Source organism: Mytilus californianus, unplaced genomic scaffold (genome assembly GCF_021869535.1).
Source record: "Mytilus californianus isolate M0D057914Y unplaced genomic scaffold, xbMytCali1.0.p SCAF_4, whole genome shotgun sequence".
Lineage (NCBI taxonomy): Eukaryota > Metazoa > Mollusca > Bivalvia > Mytilida > Mytilidae > Mytilus > Mytilus californianus.
Window position 1 is genome coordinate 29,553,297 of NW_026262690.1, and position 16,688 is coordinate 29,569,984.

General features: G+C 31.7%; 1 protein-coding gene across 1 annotated transcript in view; it reads right to left on the reverse strand.

The window, feature by feature from the left end:
* Positions 1–895: 895 nt before the first annotated feature.
* The window catches only part of LOC127698174 (UPF0394 inner membrane protein YeeE-like), a 29,597-nt gene continuing 13,804 nt past the window's right edge, over positions 896–16,688 (reverse strand). The window contains exons 5-11 of the mRNA XM_052201526.1: positions 14,132–14,180; positions 13,419–13,521; positions 10,524–10,638; positions 9,883–9,994; positions 8,194–8,306; positions 4,948–5,099; positions 896–4,415 (exon numbers count right to left, since the gene is read on the reverse strand). Coding sequence (XP_052057486.1) covers positions 4,304–4,415; positions 4,948–5,099; positions 8,194–8,306; positions 9,883–9,994; positions 10,524–10,638; positions 13,419–13,521; positions 14,132–14,180 — 756 coding nt within the window. The 3' untranslated portion in view covers positions 896–4,303. The remainder of the gene's footprint in view (positions 4,416–4,947; positions 5,100–8,193; positions 8,307–9,882; positions 9,995–10,523; positions 10,639–13,418; positions 13,522–14,131; positions 14,181–16,688) is intronic.

Genomic DNA, 16,688 nt, shown 5'->3' on the forward strand with positions numbered 1-16,688 from the left:
TTTCAAATTATCTTTAAGATTGTATTGGAGATTAAGTACACAAAAAAAAATACATGATTGGTAGTATGGCATGCTATATGGGCATACATAAGCCCTTACAACAAATCTTAATGATTGATTGATCGATTTTCTGTGCAGATTGTATAAATATACTATGACTTCCAATTAAGGAAGCCAACTCCAAGGTTAATAGTTATTTATAACTGAAATTGATGCAACATCACTGACAACATCTTGACAACACCTATTTTTGAATGGCGTTTAGGAGTGAAATAACAAGATTTATTCCATATGTGAATATACTGGTTTTTATTTTATTGGGAGATCAAAGAATTCAAAATTTGTTGCACTACCGAAATGGGAGATTGCTCCAGTCTGCCAAATGAGAATTGAGAATATTTATCTGATAGTATACTTATATATTTTGAGTTAAATGTACATGTATTTTGAGTTATAATTTTTAGAGCTTAACAAGAAGACAAACAAAGGAATAATATAATAAACTGTAGCAAATTAAAATCGTCATTCTCACCCTTCATCTAACTTGAAAGTGGTTGTTCAGCCAAAGCTAGGAAAACATCAGAGGGGTTGCAAATACTAAGACAAGTTGAAAACATGAGAGACAAACATCAATAAAAGACAGGTGAGACGCTTACATCAATACAAGACATGTGAGACGCTTACATCAATAAAATTAGAACTTCCCAACACAATAACCTATATGACATGTCATGTCTTAGTACTGCCAAAAAAAACATCCTTTTTGGATATGTCATGTCTTAGTACTTCCAAAAACAAAATCATATTGGATATGTCATGTCTTAGTATTTCCAAATTCAACAACCTATAGAATATGTCATGTTTTAGAACATAAAAAAGCAAACATTTTTTCACAAAATTTTATTATTGTTACTATAATCATGTAAACAATTGCAACAATTAGTAAATATAGTACATAAATAATAAACAAAACCAAAAAGCAAATGTGTAACTGAATTAAATAGATAAAAAAGAACTAATTAGCTTATAGGACAGAAAATTACAACAATACAACATCTGTTTAACAAATGAATACAAAATGTTTTATGGGACTGTAGTAAATATTGTCAGAATTTAGCTGCCAGTTGTTACTTGTTAAAACTAAAAGAAAGTATAGCCTTACGTTTTATTTGAAAGATCATCCTGAAAGGATGTGTAAACATCAAATATATATATTACCACATGTTCTAAATACAATGTAGTGAGAAACAAATGCATAAAAGAAATACTGCTATCAGTATAGCCTTTGGATAACCTTCCGGAGTTTAGGTGCAAAGGTATAGTCTATTTGAAAACAGTAACCAACAATAGAAGTCTTTAACAACAGACAAGTGTCAAACCAAATATCAAGTTCTAACATCAGCCCCACACTGAGTATAGACAAACTGTGAATCTAATTAAAGATTAACGCTCAGGATAGGGACTTGCAGGTATACATGTAGCAGAGTATATCTTTTGAGAACTCCCTTAACATTATAAAATGTACAGTAGTGACATTCTAGAAACAGTAGTGGAACCTAAATATATTTTTCGATGAAATAATCTCCATGGAAATGAGATATATATGCCAATGACCTACCACTAGTGGTTCCTTTTAAACTGACCTTATCACAAACTAATACATAAAACTAAGGTAAAAGTTGCAAAGGCAATTAACCAAGACTAAGGGGGCAGCAACTAATCTCCATGAAAATGTGATGTGCCAATGCTAATACAACTGCATACCAAATATTGACTTAACACTAGTGGTTCTCTTAAAACCAAACTATGACAAACTAAAACATTGTTATTGCTGCCATTACAAAACTTAATTGAATGGATGTGTAAAATAGAAAATGTACAATGGCATTTTGTATGAAAATTTCATTGAAATAGGTCATCGTTTATATGGAGGAATTATGGATACATGATGTCTACATCATTTGTAGATATGACATGTTATGCCATAAGAAATTTGTACCAAAAAATAAAATAGGCTGGTACACAACAGTATTAGATACAAAATGTCATTGAAATGCAGTCTCTTATTAATATAGATATCCTGACAAAAAGTGATGAAGACACACAAAATAGCAACCGAATGAAACAAAAAATGAATACATTGTCACTATGTACTGTCGTTTCAGAAAGTAAGGAATAAAAGATAAAAAAATTAAAGTAGCTTATATAGCTGCCATTTATATGAAGGTAGCAATCCTTACTTGTGAATAAATTTTCTAAATACTTTATGGTTTTAAATGTGATGAATAATGTATAGTGTATATTTTTTAAATAAAAATGATTTTCACAAAAAATTTTGCAAGTAAATATTTACAGCAATGTAGGGAAGGGAGGAAGAAACCAATCAGTTATGTCTGAATATAAAGTTTGAGTGATAAAAAAAACATGAATACTTCTAAAAAAAAATTCTGTAAAACTTATTGATTGGTAATCAACACCACTATTGTGCTATTTTGTGGCGTTCAGTTTTTATTGGTGGAGGAAGCCAGAGTGCCCAGAGAGAACCACTGACCTTCTGTAGGAAAACTAACAATCCTTGTCAATTAAGATTGGAGTTGAGATCACCTGTCACATGCAGTATTTGAACTCATAACCTCAGTGTTGACAGGCTAGTGATACAGTAGTTAAACAACTGAGACCACTCGGCCACTGAGGCCCCAACTTTAAACTTAATATCTACTAGTATCTCTTCACACAAAAGCAGCAGTCACAAAAGTTCATTTAAAAAATATCCATTACTTTGAAAACTGCTCTTCTAAAAAATAATTATCACAAAAATACTAAATCCCTGAGAATAAGTTTGAATAACAAATATATCATGAAGATGTCCATGGTGTGACTTATTACACCATCAATATACAGGTATACCTTTATTTTCAGTTGATTTTGTTGTAAATATCAATATTCATTTCTGATAAAGTACAGTGTATTGTGTTGAATTTATTTAGTCAGTCTTACTAATCTTTTTATATCTTATTCAATATAATGGAATTTTATACGACTGTCATACTAGTGAGAGGGTTTGCTGGCTATAAAAATATAATGGAATGTCATGCGACTGTCATACTTGTGAGAGGTTTAGCTAGATATAAAACCAGATTTAATCCACCATTTTTTACATGAGGAAATGCCTGTACCAAGTCAGGAATATGACAGTTGTTTTCCATTTGTTTGATGTGTTTTGAGTTTTTCATTTTGCCATTTGATAAGGGACTTTCTGATTTGAATTTTCCTTGGAGTTCAGTATTTTTGTTATTTTACTTTTAACTGATGGGGATACAAGTCAAATCTTGATAATTTAGGTCTTTTCAAATTTTCATTGTTTGTTCATATCACTTCATTATAAGACTCAGAGGTCTCACAAATCTGATGATGAAAATATATTATTTTTGGTATTTTTTATCATATCTTCTCCATTCTGGGAGGTAAAATTAACACTTGAAATTTAAGCTCTGTTTAAGTGAAATATAAAGAGGAATAGTATTGTGCAATATTTTGTTTGTTCCTCTTTTTTTTATCTCTCTGTTTAAGACATAATTGCCTCTTTTGATATTCTTTATTTTTTTATTTGGGGAGGTTAAAAAAATTAAAACAACACTATATAAATGTAATGCCTCTGATGCACTTTTCTGGATTTACCTTCATCAGGAACACTCAAAGATATATAAGAACCGAAACAGATGAAGTTAAACTTGCAGCAATTCTGTGAGGTTATAGAAATTATTTATTTACTTTGGCTTTGATTTAATTTCTAGTGTTCCTTTGAAAAGGACTTTTATATATACATATCACAAATTTAGGAATTGTTTAGAAAAAAATATGATCTAAGTTAGGCTGCGGATATATTTCATGTGACATGAGGTAATACAGAATAAGGGCCTGATAAAGTGTTTGCAACTGTGACTGATATAGATATCATCACAGATGGCTGATACAGAATGATTGTCATTGATTGAATTACACATAAAATTTACTTGCATTTAATACTAATGTATATATCAATTAAAACATAAAGACAAAGTGTGGTAAGATATTGTGTAGTTAGACTGCTGTTTATATACTGTAAAGTAAAAATACAAAAAAATTATGATTTACAAAAACATCCCACATATTTCATTTATGATATAAACATTATAAAAAATAAAACATGAAAAATTACATTACAAAAAGGCCTGAAAAATGCCCTTTACAAAAATTAGCTTTGCAAAAAACAAAACAAATTAAAAACCCAAAAAATGCAAACAAACCATATTGTAATATTATTTTATGTCAGCATTTGGATACACTTGGCAGACAACATTCCTCCAATAAACATACTCATTATAGTTCCTATAGATAAGCTATTTAATAGTCCCATACCAGATATTCCATGTCCACTGAAAAGAACAAAAAATGTATAAACAATACAATACAACTTCATTCAAGTATCCATTCAAGCATACTTTAGCCAATTCTACAGATCGACAATGATGTTTTTATAATCTCATATTTAATCTTGACCTTTAAAATATAATTATGAAAAAGAGCATAATCTGTAGCGGTTTGTATTCATTTGTTGTTTGCCACTAGAAGTTCAAAAACCAGAAGACTAATATTCTGAATATGCCATTTATACTCTTGCCAGGTTAATACTGCTGGACTATCCAAAAAATAAGTAATTAAACTCCCTCAGTCAAGATTGAATTAAGTTAGTTTTTGGCTGTCCTGGTTATCATGCTTTCCAAACTTTTATCTTGAGCATACCTAATTAAGGTTATTTCATAAACATGTCTCATGTCCACTAAAACTGGTATCATATGTTCTCTTCTTCTGGACAACAAATGTTACAAAACCTTTACATTTTATATCTGAATAACAAGCATTTTGTAGATTTTTTTTGCAAATCCTGAAAACTCAAAAAAAAAGTACCTTGTGCAACCTTCAGCAAGTCTTGCCCCAACAATAATTAATACACCACCAAAGAATGACATTAGTGCCGATTGGCCTTCTATAGTTCCATATGTCCCAGACAATTGAGATGAAGAACTGGCTCCATGGATGGCTGCTACAACAAACACCACCTAAAATAGAATATATATTGTGTTTTTTTTTTTGTCACAATTTATTCTTAGGGTTAATTTTTTTTATCTGAAACTATTGTTAATTCAAATATGACATTCTTCTTTTGCTTTGGAAACAAAGCCATGTTCTAATTCCAATAGAACATGGACTACACATGATTGACGTCAATTGAAATTGCAATGTCAGTTGTTTTTTTAACAACGCCGGAGATCAAAATGGACATTTGTGTTGGTGTTGCTCACTAGGAAATTAAATAAAATCATTATAAAAGTAAGTTTACATGTATCTGTTCATTGTTTTATTCTGAAACAGTTGATTTTCTAATATGTTTTGGCTTCATCAAATCAAAATGACTGCCTTTCGAACATGTACTATAGGTCTGCTTCGTTGTACATAATTTCAAAATTTTCCTATTAGGACTGAAATAATCCTATCATGCCATGCTCTATGCTCATTTTAACATGGGTAGGCATTATATTTGTCAACATTCTATCTCTGTATAAAGATATTGACAAATATAATGCCTACCCATGTTAAAATGAGCGTAGAGCATGGCATGGAAGAATTATTTCTTAAGCAATCCCTGTTTAAGTATAAGCACTGAATGTGAAACATCAAAGTACCAACATAAATGGTAACAATAGTTTCACTTGAATATGTAGACTCGGTCAGTAGTAACTTGACAAACCATGAGATTTTAGTGTTTGTTTGTAGACTCAGTCAGTAGAATATCACTTAAGCTTTCTTGATTGAAAAGTCAACATATAGTCAATCAAATGAACAACTAATAAATGGAGAATGTGTCCATGGGACACAGATGATGCCCACGCTAGCATATAATGTTATAAAGGGACATAACGCCACCCAAATTCGAACTTGATCTGAGTTTTGTAGTAATAAGCATTGTGTGTAAGTTTCATAACATTTGGTTGAGCCAAACTTAAGTTACAGAACGGAAACCAATTTTGGGACGTACGTACAGACTGACAAGGGTAACACTTAATGCCCCTTCTGGTGACGGCGTGGTTATAAAACATAATCAATTAAAACTTATGTTTCATAATTTTTTTACATTGCATTTTTTTTTTTTTTTTTGTAAAAAATGCTGCCAATTATTTTTAAAATTTAAAATTGTGTATTTAATTTGATGCATTGATGATACAAATCCCCATCCTGTAGACATTATCAAATCTACATTTCTGAGAATTCATATGTAGGTTATACCTGGGACATACGCTGGCATAACTGTGGCGTATTTAAACTAGAAAGGTGATCTAGTCATCACAGATACCCAGCCTGCAGCAACTGAAAGATCAAGATTTTGTTTAGTGGTCCAAAACATTTCTTTAAAATTTCAATCAATCTCAAAAAGGGATTCTCTGTTTCTTATCTGGAAACACACAATACAGTATCATAACTCTGGAACAGTAAAAGCAAAAACAACAAAAATAAAAAAAAATCTGTCATTAGCGGTCCAAAACATTCCATTAATGTTTCAATTCATTTCAAAAAGTGGTTCTCCATCATTCATCTGATACCAAAAAGTTTGAATTTTTCAAACAATCAAGTACCATAACTCTGGAACGACAAAAGCGAAAATGAGAGAAATCAAACGTCCTCTGTCTTCAGTGGTCCAAAACCTTCCATTTTAATATAAAATAATTTCAAAAAGTGTTTCTCTATTTATCACCCTTTGGAAACCAGCAAATTTTGAATTTTTCCAACAATCAAGAAACAATACCTCTGAAATTGTAAAAGTGAAAATGACAAAAAATCAAACTTAACCTTTCTGTAGTGGTTCATAACATTCCATTAAAATTTAAATTAATTAAAAAATAAATGGGGAATGTGTCCATGGGACACAGATGATGCCCCCGCTTGCATATCTGATATCATATAACATTATAAAGGGACATAACTACAAAATTGTATTAGTGAAGCTACCCAAATTTGTACTTGATCTGAGTTTTGTGGTAAAAAGTATTGTGTATAGGTTTCATAACACTTGGTTGATGCTTACTTAAGTTAGAGAACGGAAACGAAAAATTCAGCAAGTTTTCCACTTGTAAAGAGGCATAACTCTAGAACAGTAAAAGTGACACCACCAAAATTCAATCTTGATCTGTATTTTGTGGTAATAAGCATTGTGTATAAGTTTCATAACATTTGGTTGAGGCAAACTTAAGTTAGAAAACGGAAACGAAAAATTCAGCAATTTTTCCATTTGTAAAGGGGCATAACTCTAGAATGGTTAAAGTGACACCACCAAAATTCAAACTTGATCTGTGTTTTGTGGTAATAAGCATTGTGTATAAGTTTCATAACATTTGGTTGAAGCAAACTAAAGTTAGGGAACGGAAACCAACTTTGGCACGTACAGACGGACGGACGTACAGACGGACAAAGGTAATACTTAATGCCCCCTCCGCTACGGCGGGGGCATAAAAACCTATTCTCTATTTTTAATTTTTTACTTTTTCACATTATGTGATGAGAACCTTTCAACCAATGGTTTTCAAATTTCCATAGGCTGTTACAGATAATTAAACTGGGTTTAATCAGAGATTGATGATTTCACTTTTTGCCATTTAAGAGTTATGGTCCTTGATTGATTAAAAGATTTTATGCGATAACATGAGAATGTTTGATCTACTCTTTTTCAAATTATGAAATGTTGTTTCAATGAAAAAATTGTGGTCAAAATGGTTTTTCACTTTTGTTGTTCAGAGTTATGGCCCTTGATTGCTTTAACAAAGACACTAATAAATGTAAGAAAAACCTATTTTGCTGTCATTTTGTAAGTAATTTATAAGTGGCAAATAGGCATGAAATGGACTGACCTTTAAACATCTTTTTGTTTTTCACTTATATTGTAAGGACACGGGGCACATGCTTACTATCTTGTATATTAAAGTCTGACAAACATACTGTCATATAAAATAAAAAGAAGTGTCTGTGCTTTTTTTTTGTTTAATAGACATTAATATTATAAATCATTTATTAAATAAAGACTTTTTTATTTTAAGAAAATTCAAAAGGAAATAATTATTTCATGTATTATTTGGTTTAAAACTTTTCATATAAAACACTTACTTGCCACCAATTAGACAATCCTGATTTAAATTTGACAAGATATGGTACTTTTTGTTTCATTTTATCTGTTACCAAAACTTGTGCCATCACTGTACAATAACTACTGCTAGCACCTAAAAGATTCAATAAATAATCATGTCATTGTTGTTTCAGTTCAAAAAATTACAAGGTTTATGATGTAACAAAGAAAAGAGTGCCAGATATATACTTTAAGCATATTTCAAAGTTATATTATATATTGTTTTTTTTCATTCTCAATATAAATTTCATAATGAATATTCTATTTCAATGTAAAATTGTGTACTTATAGAATCTACTACTGCATCAAGTGTGATACAATAATAATCCACTCGAGACAGTTATATTTTCAAATTTAATACGTGAGGCTCACCGAGAGTGGATAAATATTGTATTGCACGAGATTTGATGATGGAATCTGATTCTTTAATAATTTTTAGATGATATACAGACAATCTTAATTCTTCTTTTCAAATGATTGGCAAAAAGATGTGTTCTTTCTTTGTGACGTCATCAGGTATGGTTGCCTTTTTTCATGTTGTCACAATAGGAAATTCAGAGGAAAGCCAGAAAATTTGACGTCATAATCGTATTTTGACCAATGAAGAACTGAGATTAAATGAACCACAAGTTGAATAAATAAAATTATTACATTGATTTCCCAGTCAAATAAAAACCGATAATTTCACATGTGAAATAAACGTGGTTATTTCACTCTCTGACGTCATACAACAATACGCGTTGTCAAGACGTCGATTCAAAACAAATTGTGAATGCGTAGAAAAAAGATATAGTTCCTTACATTTTCTACATTAATTTCATTAAAAAAAGCCATTTGCCAATGTAATAAAAAGAATAACTAATCAAAGAATTCAAATATCGAAAAATATTCAACTCGTGACCGAACAACACTGATAATTAACTCATGCGCTACGCGCATTCGTGAATTAATGTGTTGTTTGGTCACTCGTTGAATATTTTTCTCTATTTGAATTCTTCGATTAGTTATTCTATAAATAATCAACAGGTCTGGAAAAAGATAAATCGGGTAAGAATTAGAGAAAGAAATATATGCCTCAGCCAGACATTTAACTTGATGTCTTAAATTACCAAATTTATATTAATGTGTTCCTTTAATTTAACAAGATATGCATAGAAGGCTGTAACATGGTTTCTATTACCTAATGTTAAGAATGCTGCAACATACAATTTGTGTGTTCTTTGCAATCATTGAGAACCTTTAAGTCAGTAAAAATCCAATTTGGAACCCAATCTATAAATATATTCCCTATGTCCAGTTAGTTTGAAAGGACATATCCCCAATAAAATTTCTGAAAAAAAATGGTTTCTCTTTTCAGGTAAAACTTCATCTTTCTAGAGATGATGTCACACACATGCACCTCATGTTTCAATAGAATTAGAACATGGCTTTATTAACAAAGCAAAAGTAGGGCGTCATATTAGAATAACACATGTTTATATCTCATCAAGTAAATAATTAAGAAACAGCTTTTGACTGAAAATAATATTAAAATAGAAGAAATTTCTGAGATATTCAAGTCCATAACTAAGTATTCATCTTTGACCTGAACATTTTTTTCTCAAATATTGTAGACAATATCCATTTATCAATATTATTATAATTATAACACTTTCTCTAATATAACTTGCCAAGAAGTCCACCTGCTATCAGGATCAATGGAACCTCAAGACTTCCAACTATTAAACCAGTAAAAAATGGTGGCCAACTTGATGCTTTCCACATGCTGGTACTCTCTGAATCCTTAATATGTGCAACACAAAAAAGAAAGATTTACCAATAGTCTTTCAAATTATATTTACACATCAATTACCAGTACAAAAATGTAGAACATTTACACTCTTTATTTAGGTGTTTACATGTATAAACCTTTGATCTATACATTCAATAAATGATAAAAGTATCTTTGTAACTTGGATCTATGTATAGGAAAGGACTGTAGCCACATTATGTATTTAAACTGTACTGCGCTGTATAATTTATCAAATGATATAATAAGAGGAATTTTTTAATAATTGTGACTTTGACTCTAAAGAAATGCACAAAATACAATCATTCAGTTTTAGTATATCAATAAGGATATCTAATATAAACTGGCTCACTTTGATGACTTGTCTGTGGTTTTTCTACAGCTGTTAGTTAAAATTTCTGGCAGTTTGATTTGAAAAAACAAATTGCAATTTAGTAAGAATTTTGAATGAACTGAAACACTTAGAATGAAGTCAGAGTAATTGACCTTTATTTGTATACAAAAAAAAAGTTTCAAACTAACCTTCACTTCAGTATCCCAGGGATAAACTATTTCAAGCGTAAAGACAATAACACTTAATATGGCTGCCACAGGAATTGCTGTAGTATGATATGGGGAGCCTAACAGATGGAATAAACTGAAATGTTATAAAATAATGCTGATAAAAATAAGAATGCACATTTTGCTATGCTAAGCAAACCCCTATTCATAATTCAAAGTATTGGAAAACAGGAAGGAGGTATTTGACAGCTCTGAAAAGTGCTTACACATTGCAACTGATGATGATGACTTAACATTAAGTCATTCTGTTGAGCACATTTTTTTTAGATAGGTGAAGAAATATTTAAAGTTCATTCAACATATTGAAAAATTCAATGTCTATGCAAACAGGAAGTTTGGTCTGACATACTAGAATAAAATGCTCCGCAGGGCGCAGCTTGATACGACCGCAGAGGTCGAACCCTGAACAGTTGGGGCAAGTATGGACACAACATTCAAGCTTGATACAGCTCTGAATTTGGATTGTGATTAAATATTTGACACAGCATAGGTTTCTGACACAGAATGAATGTGGTCTAAGAACTTAAAATTTTTAAATTGGACATTCACCTATTATGGTCCAATATCCAAAATCTAAATACATGGTTAGATTCAGTATATCAAAGAACCCCAAGAATTCAATTTTTGATGAAATCAAACAAAGTTTAATTTTGGACCCTTTTGACCTCAATGTGGACAAAGTTGATAATGGGGCCCAAAAATCAAAAATCTAAATACATGGTTAGATTCAGCATATCAAAGAACCCCATATATTCAATTTTTGTTGAAATCAAAAAAAGTTTAATTTTGGACCCCGATTTGGACCAACTTGAAAACTGGGCCCATAATCAAAAATCTAAATACATGTTTAGATTCAGCATATCAAAGAATCCTAAGAATTCAATTTTTGTTAAAATCAAACTAAGTTTAATTTTGGACCCTTTGGACCTTAATATAGACCAATTTGAAAACGGAACCAAAAATTAAGAATCTAAATACACGGTTAGATTCGGCATATCAAAGAACCCCAATAATTCAATTTTTGATGAAATCAAACAAAGTTTAATTTTGGACCCTTTGGACCTCAATGTGGACCAATTTAAAAACGGGGCCCAAAATCCAAAAACTTAATACACGGTTAGAATCAGCATATTAAAGAACCCCAAGAATTCAAGAATAAAACCCCATTGAAATTGGTCAAGAAATAAGCAATTTATACGAAGTATCTTCTTTTGCACAATACTGTGCAATTGAATATTTCTTGCTATTGCGCAATACTGTACAATTGACAATTTCTTGCTATTGCGCAATATTGTGCTATTGGATATTTCTTGCTATTGCACAATACTATGCAATTGAAGATTTCTTGCTATTGCCCAATACTGTGCAATTGAAGATTTCTTGCTATTGTGCAATACTGTGCAATTGAAAATTTCTTGCTATTGCACAATACTTATTATATAATAATTTACACATCCTGTTTGGTGTGTATCTCCTACCATATCATTATTATTTGCTTTTAAATATAAAACAGAAATAACCAACTTAAAATGGAAAATTTTAAAAGAAAAAAAAAAGGAAAAAAAAAAATCCCCCCCTTAAACTAAAATCAATCCCAGCATTCCCTGTGTGATATGGAACCTTGTGGTACAATTTCAGAGTGATCCATACACTTGAACACAAGTTATTGTCTGGAAACTAGAAAAATGCTTATTTTTGGCCCCTTTTTGGCCCCTTATTCCTAAACGTTTTGGGCAATTACCCCCAAACTCAATTCCAGCTTTCCCTTTGTGATATGTAACCTTGTAGTACAATTTCAGAAAGATCCTTACACTTACACACAAGTTATTATTATGAAACTAGAAAAATGCTTGTTTTTTGCCCCTTTTTTGGCCCCTAATTCCTAATATTTTGAGGCAATTACCCCCAAAATCAATCCCAGCATTCCCTGTGTGATATGGAACCTTGTGGTACAATTTCAGAGAGATCCATACACTTGAACACAAGTTATTGTCTGGAAACTAGAAAAATGCTTATTTTTGGCCCCTTTTTGGCCCCTTATTCCTAAACGTTTTGGGCAATTACCCCCAAACTCAATTCCAGCTTTCCCTTTGTGATATGTAACCTTGTAGTACAATTTCAGAAAGATCCATACACTTACACACAAGTTATTGTCATGAAACTAGAAAAATGCTTGTTTTTTGCCCCTTTTTTGGCCCCTAATTCCTAATATTTTGAGGCAATTACCCCCAAAATCAATCCCAGCATTCCCTGTGTGATATGGAACCTTGTGGTACAATGTCAGAGAGATCCATACACCAACACACAAGTTATGTCTGGAAGTTACAAAAATGCTTATTTTTGACCCCTAATTCCTTAACTGTTGGTACCATAACCCCCAAAATCAATCCCAACCTTCCTTTTGTGGTATTGAACCTTATGGTAAAATTTCATAGAGATCCATTCACTTAAACTAAAGTTAGAGTGCGAAAACCAATGTGTCTTCAGACGACGCCGGACGACGCCGACAACGACGACATGGCGACGCCAACGTCATACCAATATAAAAAGCGCTCGCTATCAAACTGCTAACCAAATAGGAAGTTATTCTGTGCAGCGATATATCTGAGAAATGTGTGACAGAAATAATTGTTGGATGAACAAACAGACAGAGGAACAGACCAGACTAATGCAATATACCCAACTTTTAGAGTGAGGGTATAACTATACATTTATATAAAAAACACCAATGCTAAATCAATAAACCAATATTTGTTGATATCAATTAAAAAAAATTCACATCAAGAAATAATATCTTTCATTCTTCTTTCAGACTGCTAAGTTATTAGCTCAGTGAAAAATATACAATGTACATACAACTGATATTTTACTGGTTTGTTTGGTTTAGTTAATGACATCAAGGTTGGTTCCAAAACTCCATATAACAATGCCCCAGCTAACGTTCCAAGCAATGTATACACTGTAAAATAAAATATTTCATCATAAATCACAGTTGTATCTTGAAAGACCGTAAAAAGCAAACTTGAGTAAACATATTTGGTGTGAATCAATAAAACCTTAAATATAGTTCAGAGTGACTACTTTTCATACTATATTGTAGTACTCTATTAAGGTCAAGGTACAGTAAATACGCTATGGCACAAATTTTGGTAAATTTTGCATACAACTTTTGAACGTTGAACTATAACTATATTTAAAAAATGCATTAATATCCTTTATTTTCTGATGTTTAATCAAATGAATTCTTAAAAATAGATTAACAATTGTATAGAAAGCACATAAAATCAGTGAAAATCATTCTTAAATTTGTCTTAATTTCATCAAATCTCCAATCACCAATGAATTGATTTTCCTTAAAAATTGATATGTTGTTGATACATAAATTTCTGTTTTAATAAATATATAATAAACTGATGGATACTTCTTTTTTTCAGTCTCCATCAGACAAAGTGGTGTTCTAGGTGAAAAAAATACCACAAAATGTTGAAATAAGCATAAAGTCATCGTGTTGTTCATGAGCAAATAAACAGAAATTCATTATAAAAAAAAGAATATATTACTGTACTTACCAGCATTCTGTGTACCTGTGCCAAGCTGAGCAAATACAACACCTGGACACTGAAAAATATAAATATAGCTCCAATCATTATCTAATAAATCAACATAAAACTTAAGTGAAGGAATCAGAATGTTTTCCACAATATTTCATTTGATGTTGTTTCATAACCAATTTCCTTTCTTTTATAATTATATCTAAATTTGAGCTTAGATATTGTAGATTTATTATAATTATATATAATATTCCTGAATTTATCAACACAAAAATGGCCATGTTTACTCAATACTTAATACGAATTTTGAAGCTGTCGTCTTAGTTTTCATATCCATGCATTTGAAAAAAATAATCGATCAATCAAATGCTAGATTGCACACATTGTTTATCAAATAATGGAGAATGATCTAAACTGAACATTTAAGTATATGAAAATATAAAATGTAAAAAAAGGAAAAAAATCTTTAAACAACTTCATAATAGAATGTGCATAACCTCAATAGGTTCATAAACTCTCTATGAAGTTCCAAAGATCTTGGTTGAAAATAAAATTGTTACCATCTTTTGAAAAATTTTGCTGAAAAATCACTTAGTTCCCGAGTCTGGAAAAATGGGATGTTTTCCCCAAAAAATTCAATAATAACAAATGCAAAAACTTCAATAGATGTGCAATCAATCTGTGAAGATTCAAGATACTGGATGGAAAACTGTAGGAGGTGTTGATAACACAAAATTGGTATTGTCATTGTGAATTTTGCTAAAAAATGAAAAAGTTCCAAAGTTCCAAAAAATAGGAAAATATTATTCAAACAATTCTATAACAGCAGCTGCACAACTTCAACATGTGTGTAATCTTTCTATGAATTTTCAGTGATATGGTTTGAAAACTGTCACTGTAAGAGAAGTTAATTACAAGAAACTGGTACAAGCTTTCATAAATACCCGGTATTGCTGGAAAATTACCAAGATCCTAAGTCTGGCAAATGATGATAACCATTAGGATATAAAACCCCTTAACATCACAGGGATAACTTACTGTTCCACATATTGCCATTCCAATTCCAAGGATAAAACCACTTAACATCACAGCGATAACTTACTGTTCCACCTAATGCCATTCCAGTCCAAAGGATAAAACCACATAACATCACAGGGATAACTTACTGTTCCACCTAATGCCCTTTCCAGTCCAAGGGATGAAACCACCTAACATCATAGGGATAACTTACTGTTCCACCTAATGCCCCTTTTTTTTTTTGAACTTTGGAACTTTTTCATTTTTGCCTGGAATGGCATAAGGTGGAACCACCTAACATCACAGTGATAACTTACTGTTCCACCTATTACCATTCCAATTCCAAGGACAAAACCACTTAACATCACAATGATAACTTACTGTTCCACCTATTGCCATTCCAATTTCAAGGACAAAACCACTTAACATCACAGTGATAACTTACTGTTCCACCTAATGCCATTCCAATTCCAAGGACAAAACCACTTAACATCACGTGATAACTTACTGTTCCACCTATTGTCATTCCAATTCCATGGACAAAACCACCTAACATCACAGTGATAACTTACTGTTCCACCTAATGCCATTCCAATTCCATGGACAAAACCACCTAACATCACAGTGATAACTTACTTTTCCACCTATTGCCATTCCAATACCAAGGATAAAACCACCCAACATCACAGTGATAACTTACTGTTCTACCTAATGCCCCTTTTTTTTGGAACCTTGGAACTTTTTCATTTTTGCCTGGAATGGCATAAGGTGGAACCACCTTACATCACAGTGATAACTTACTGTTCCACCTAATGCCATTCCAATTCCATGGACAAAACCACCTAACATCACAGTGATAACTTACTGTTCCACCTAATGCCATTCCAATTCCATGGACAAAACCACCTAACATCACAGTGATAACTTACTGTTCCACCTAATGCCATTCCAATTCCATGGACAAAACCACCTAACATCACAGTGATAACTTACTGTTCCACCTAATGCCATTCCAATTCCATGGACAAAACCACCTAACATCACAGTGATAACTTACTGTTCCACCTAATGCCATTCCAATTCCATGGATAAAACCACTTAATATCACAGTGATAACTTACTGTTCCACCTAATGCCATTCCAAATCCAAGGATAAAACCACTAATCATCACAGTGATAACTTACTGTTCCACGTAATGCCATTCCAAATCCAAGGATAAAACCACCTAACATCACAGGGATAACTTACTGTTCCACTGTTCCACCTATTGCCATTCCATTTCCAAGGACAAAACCACCTAACATCACAGTGATAACTTACTGTTCCACCTATTGTCATTCCAATTCCAAGGATAAAACCAAATAACATCACAGTGATAACTTACTGTTCCACCTAATGCCATTCCAATTCCATGGATAAAACCACATAACATCACAGTGATAACTTACAGTTCCACCTATTGTCATTCCAATTCCAAGGATAAAACCACTTAACATCACAGTGATAACTTACTGTTCCACCTATTGCCATTCCAATTCCAAGGATATAAACACATAA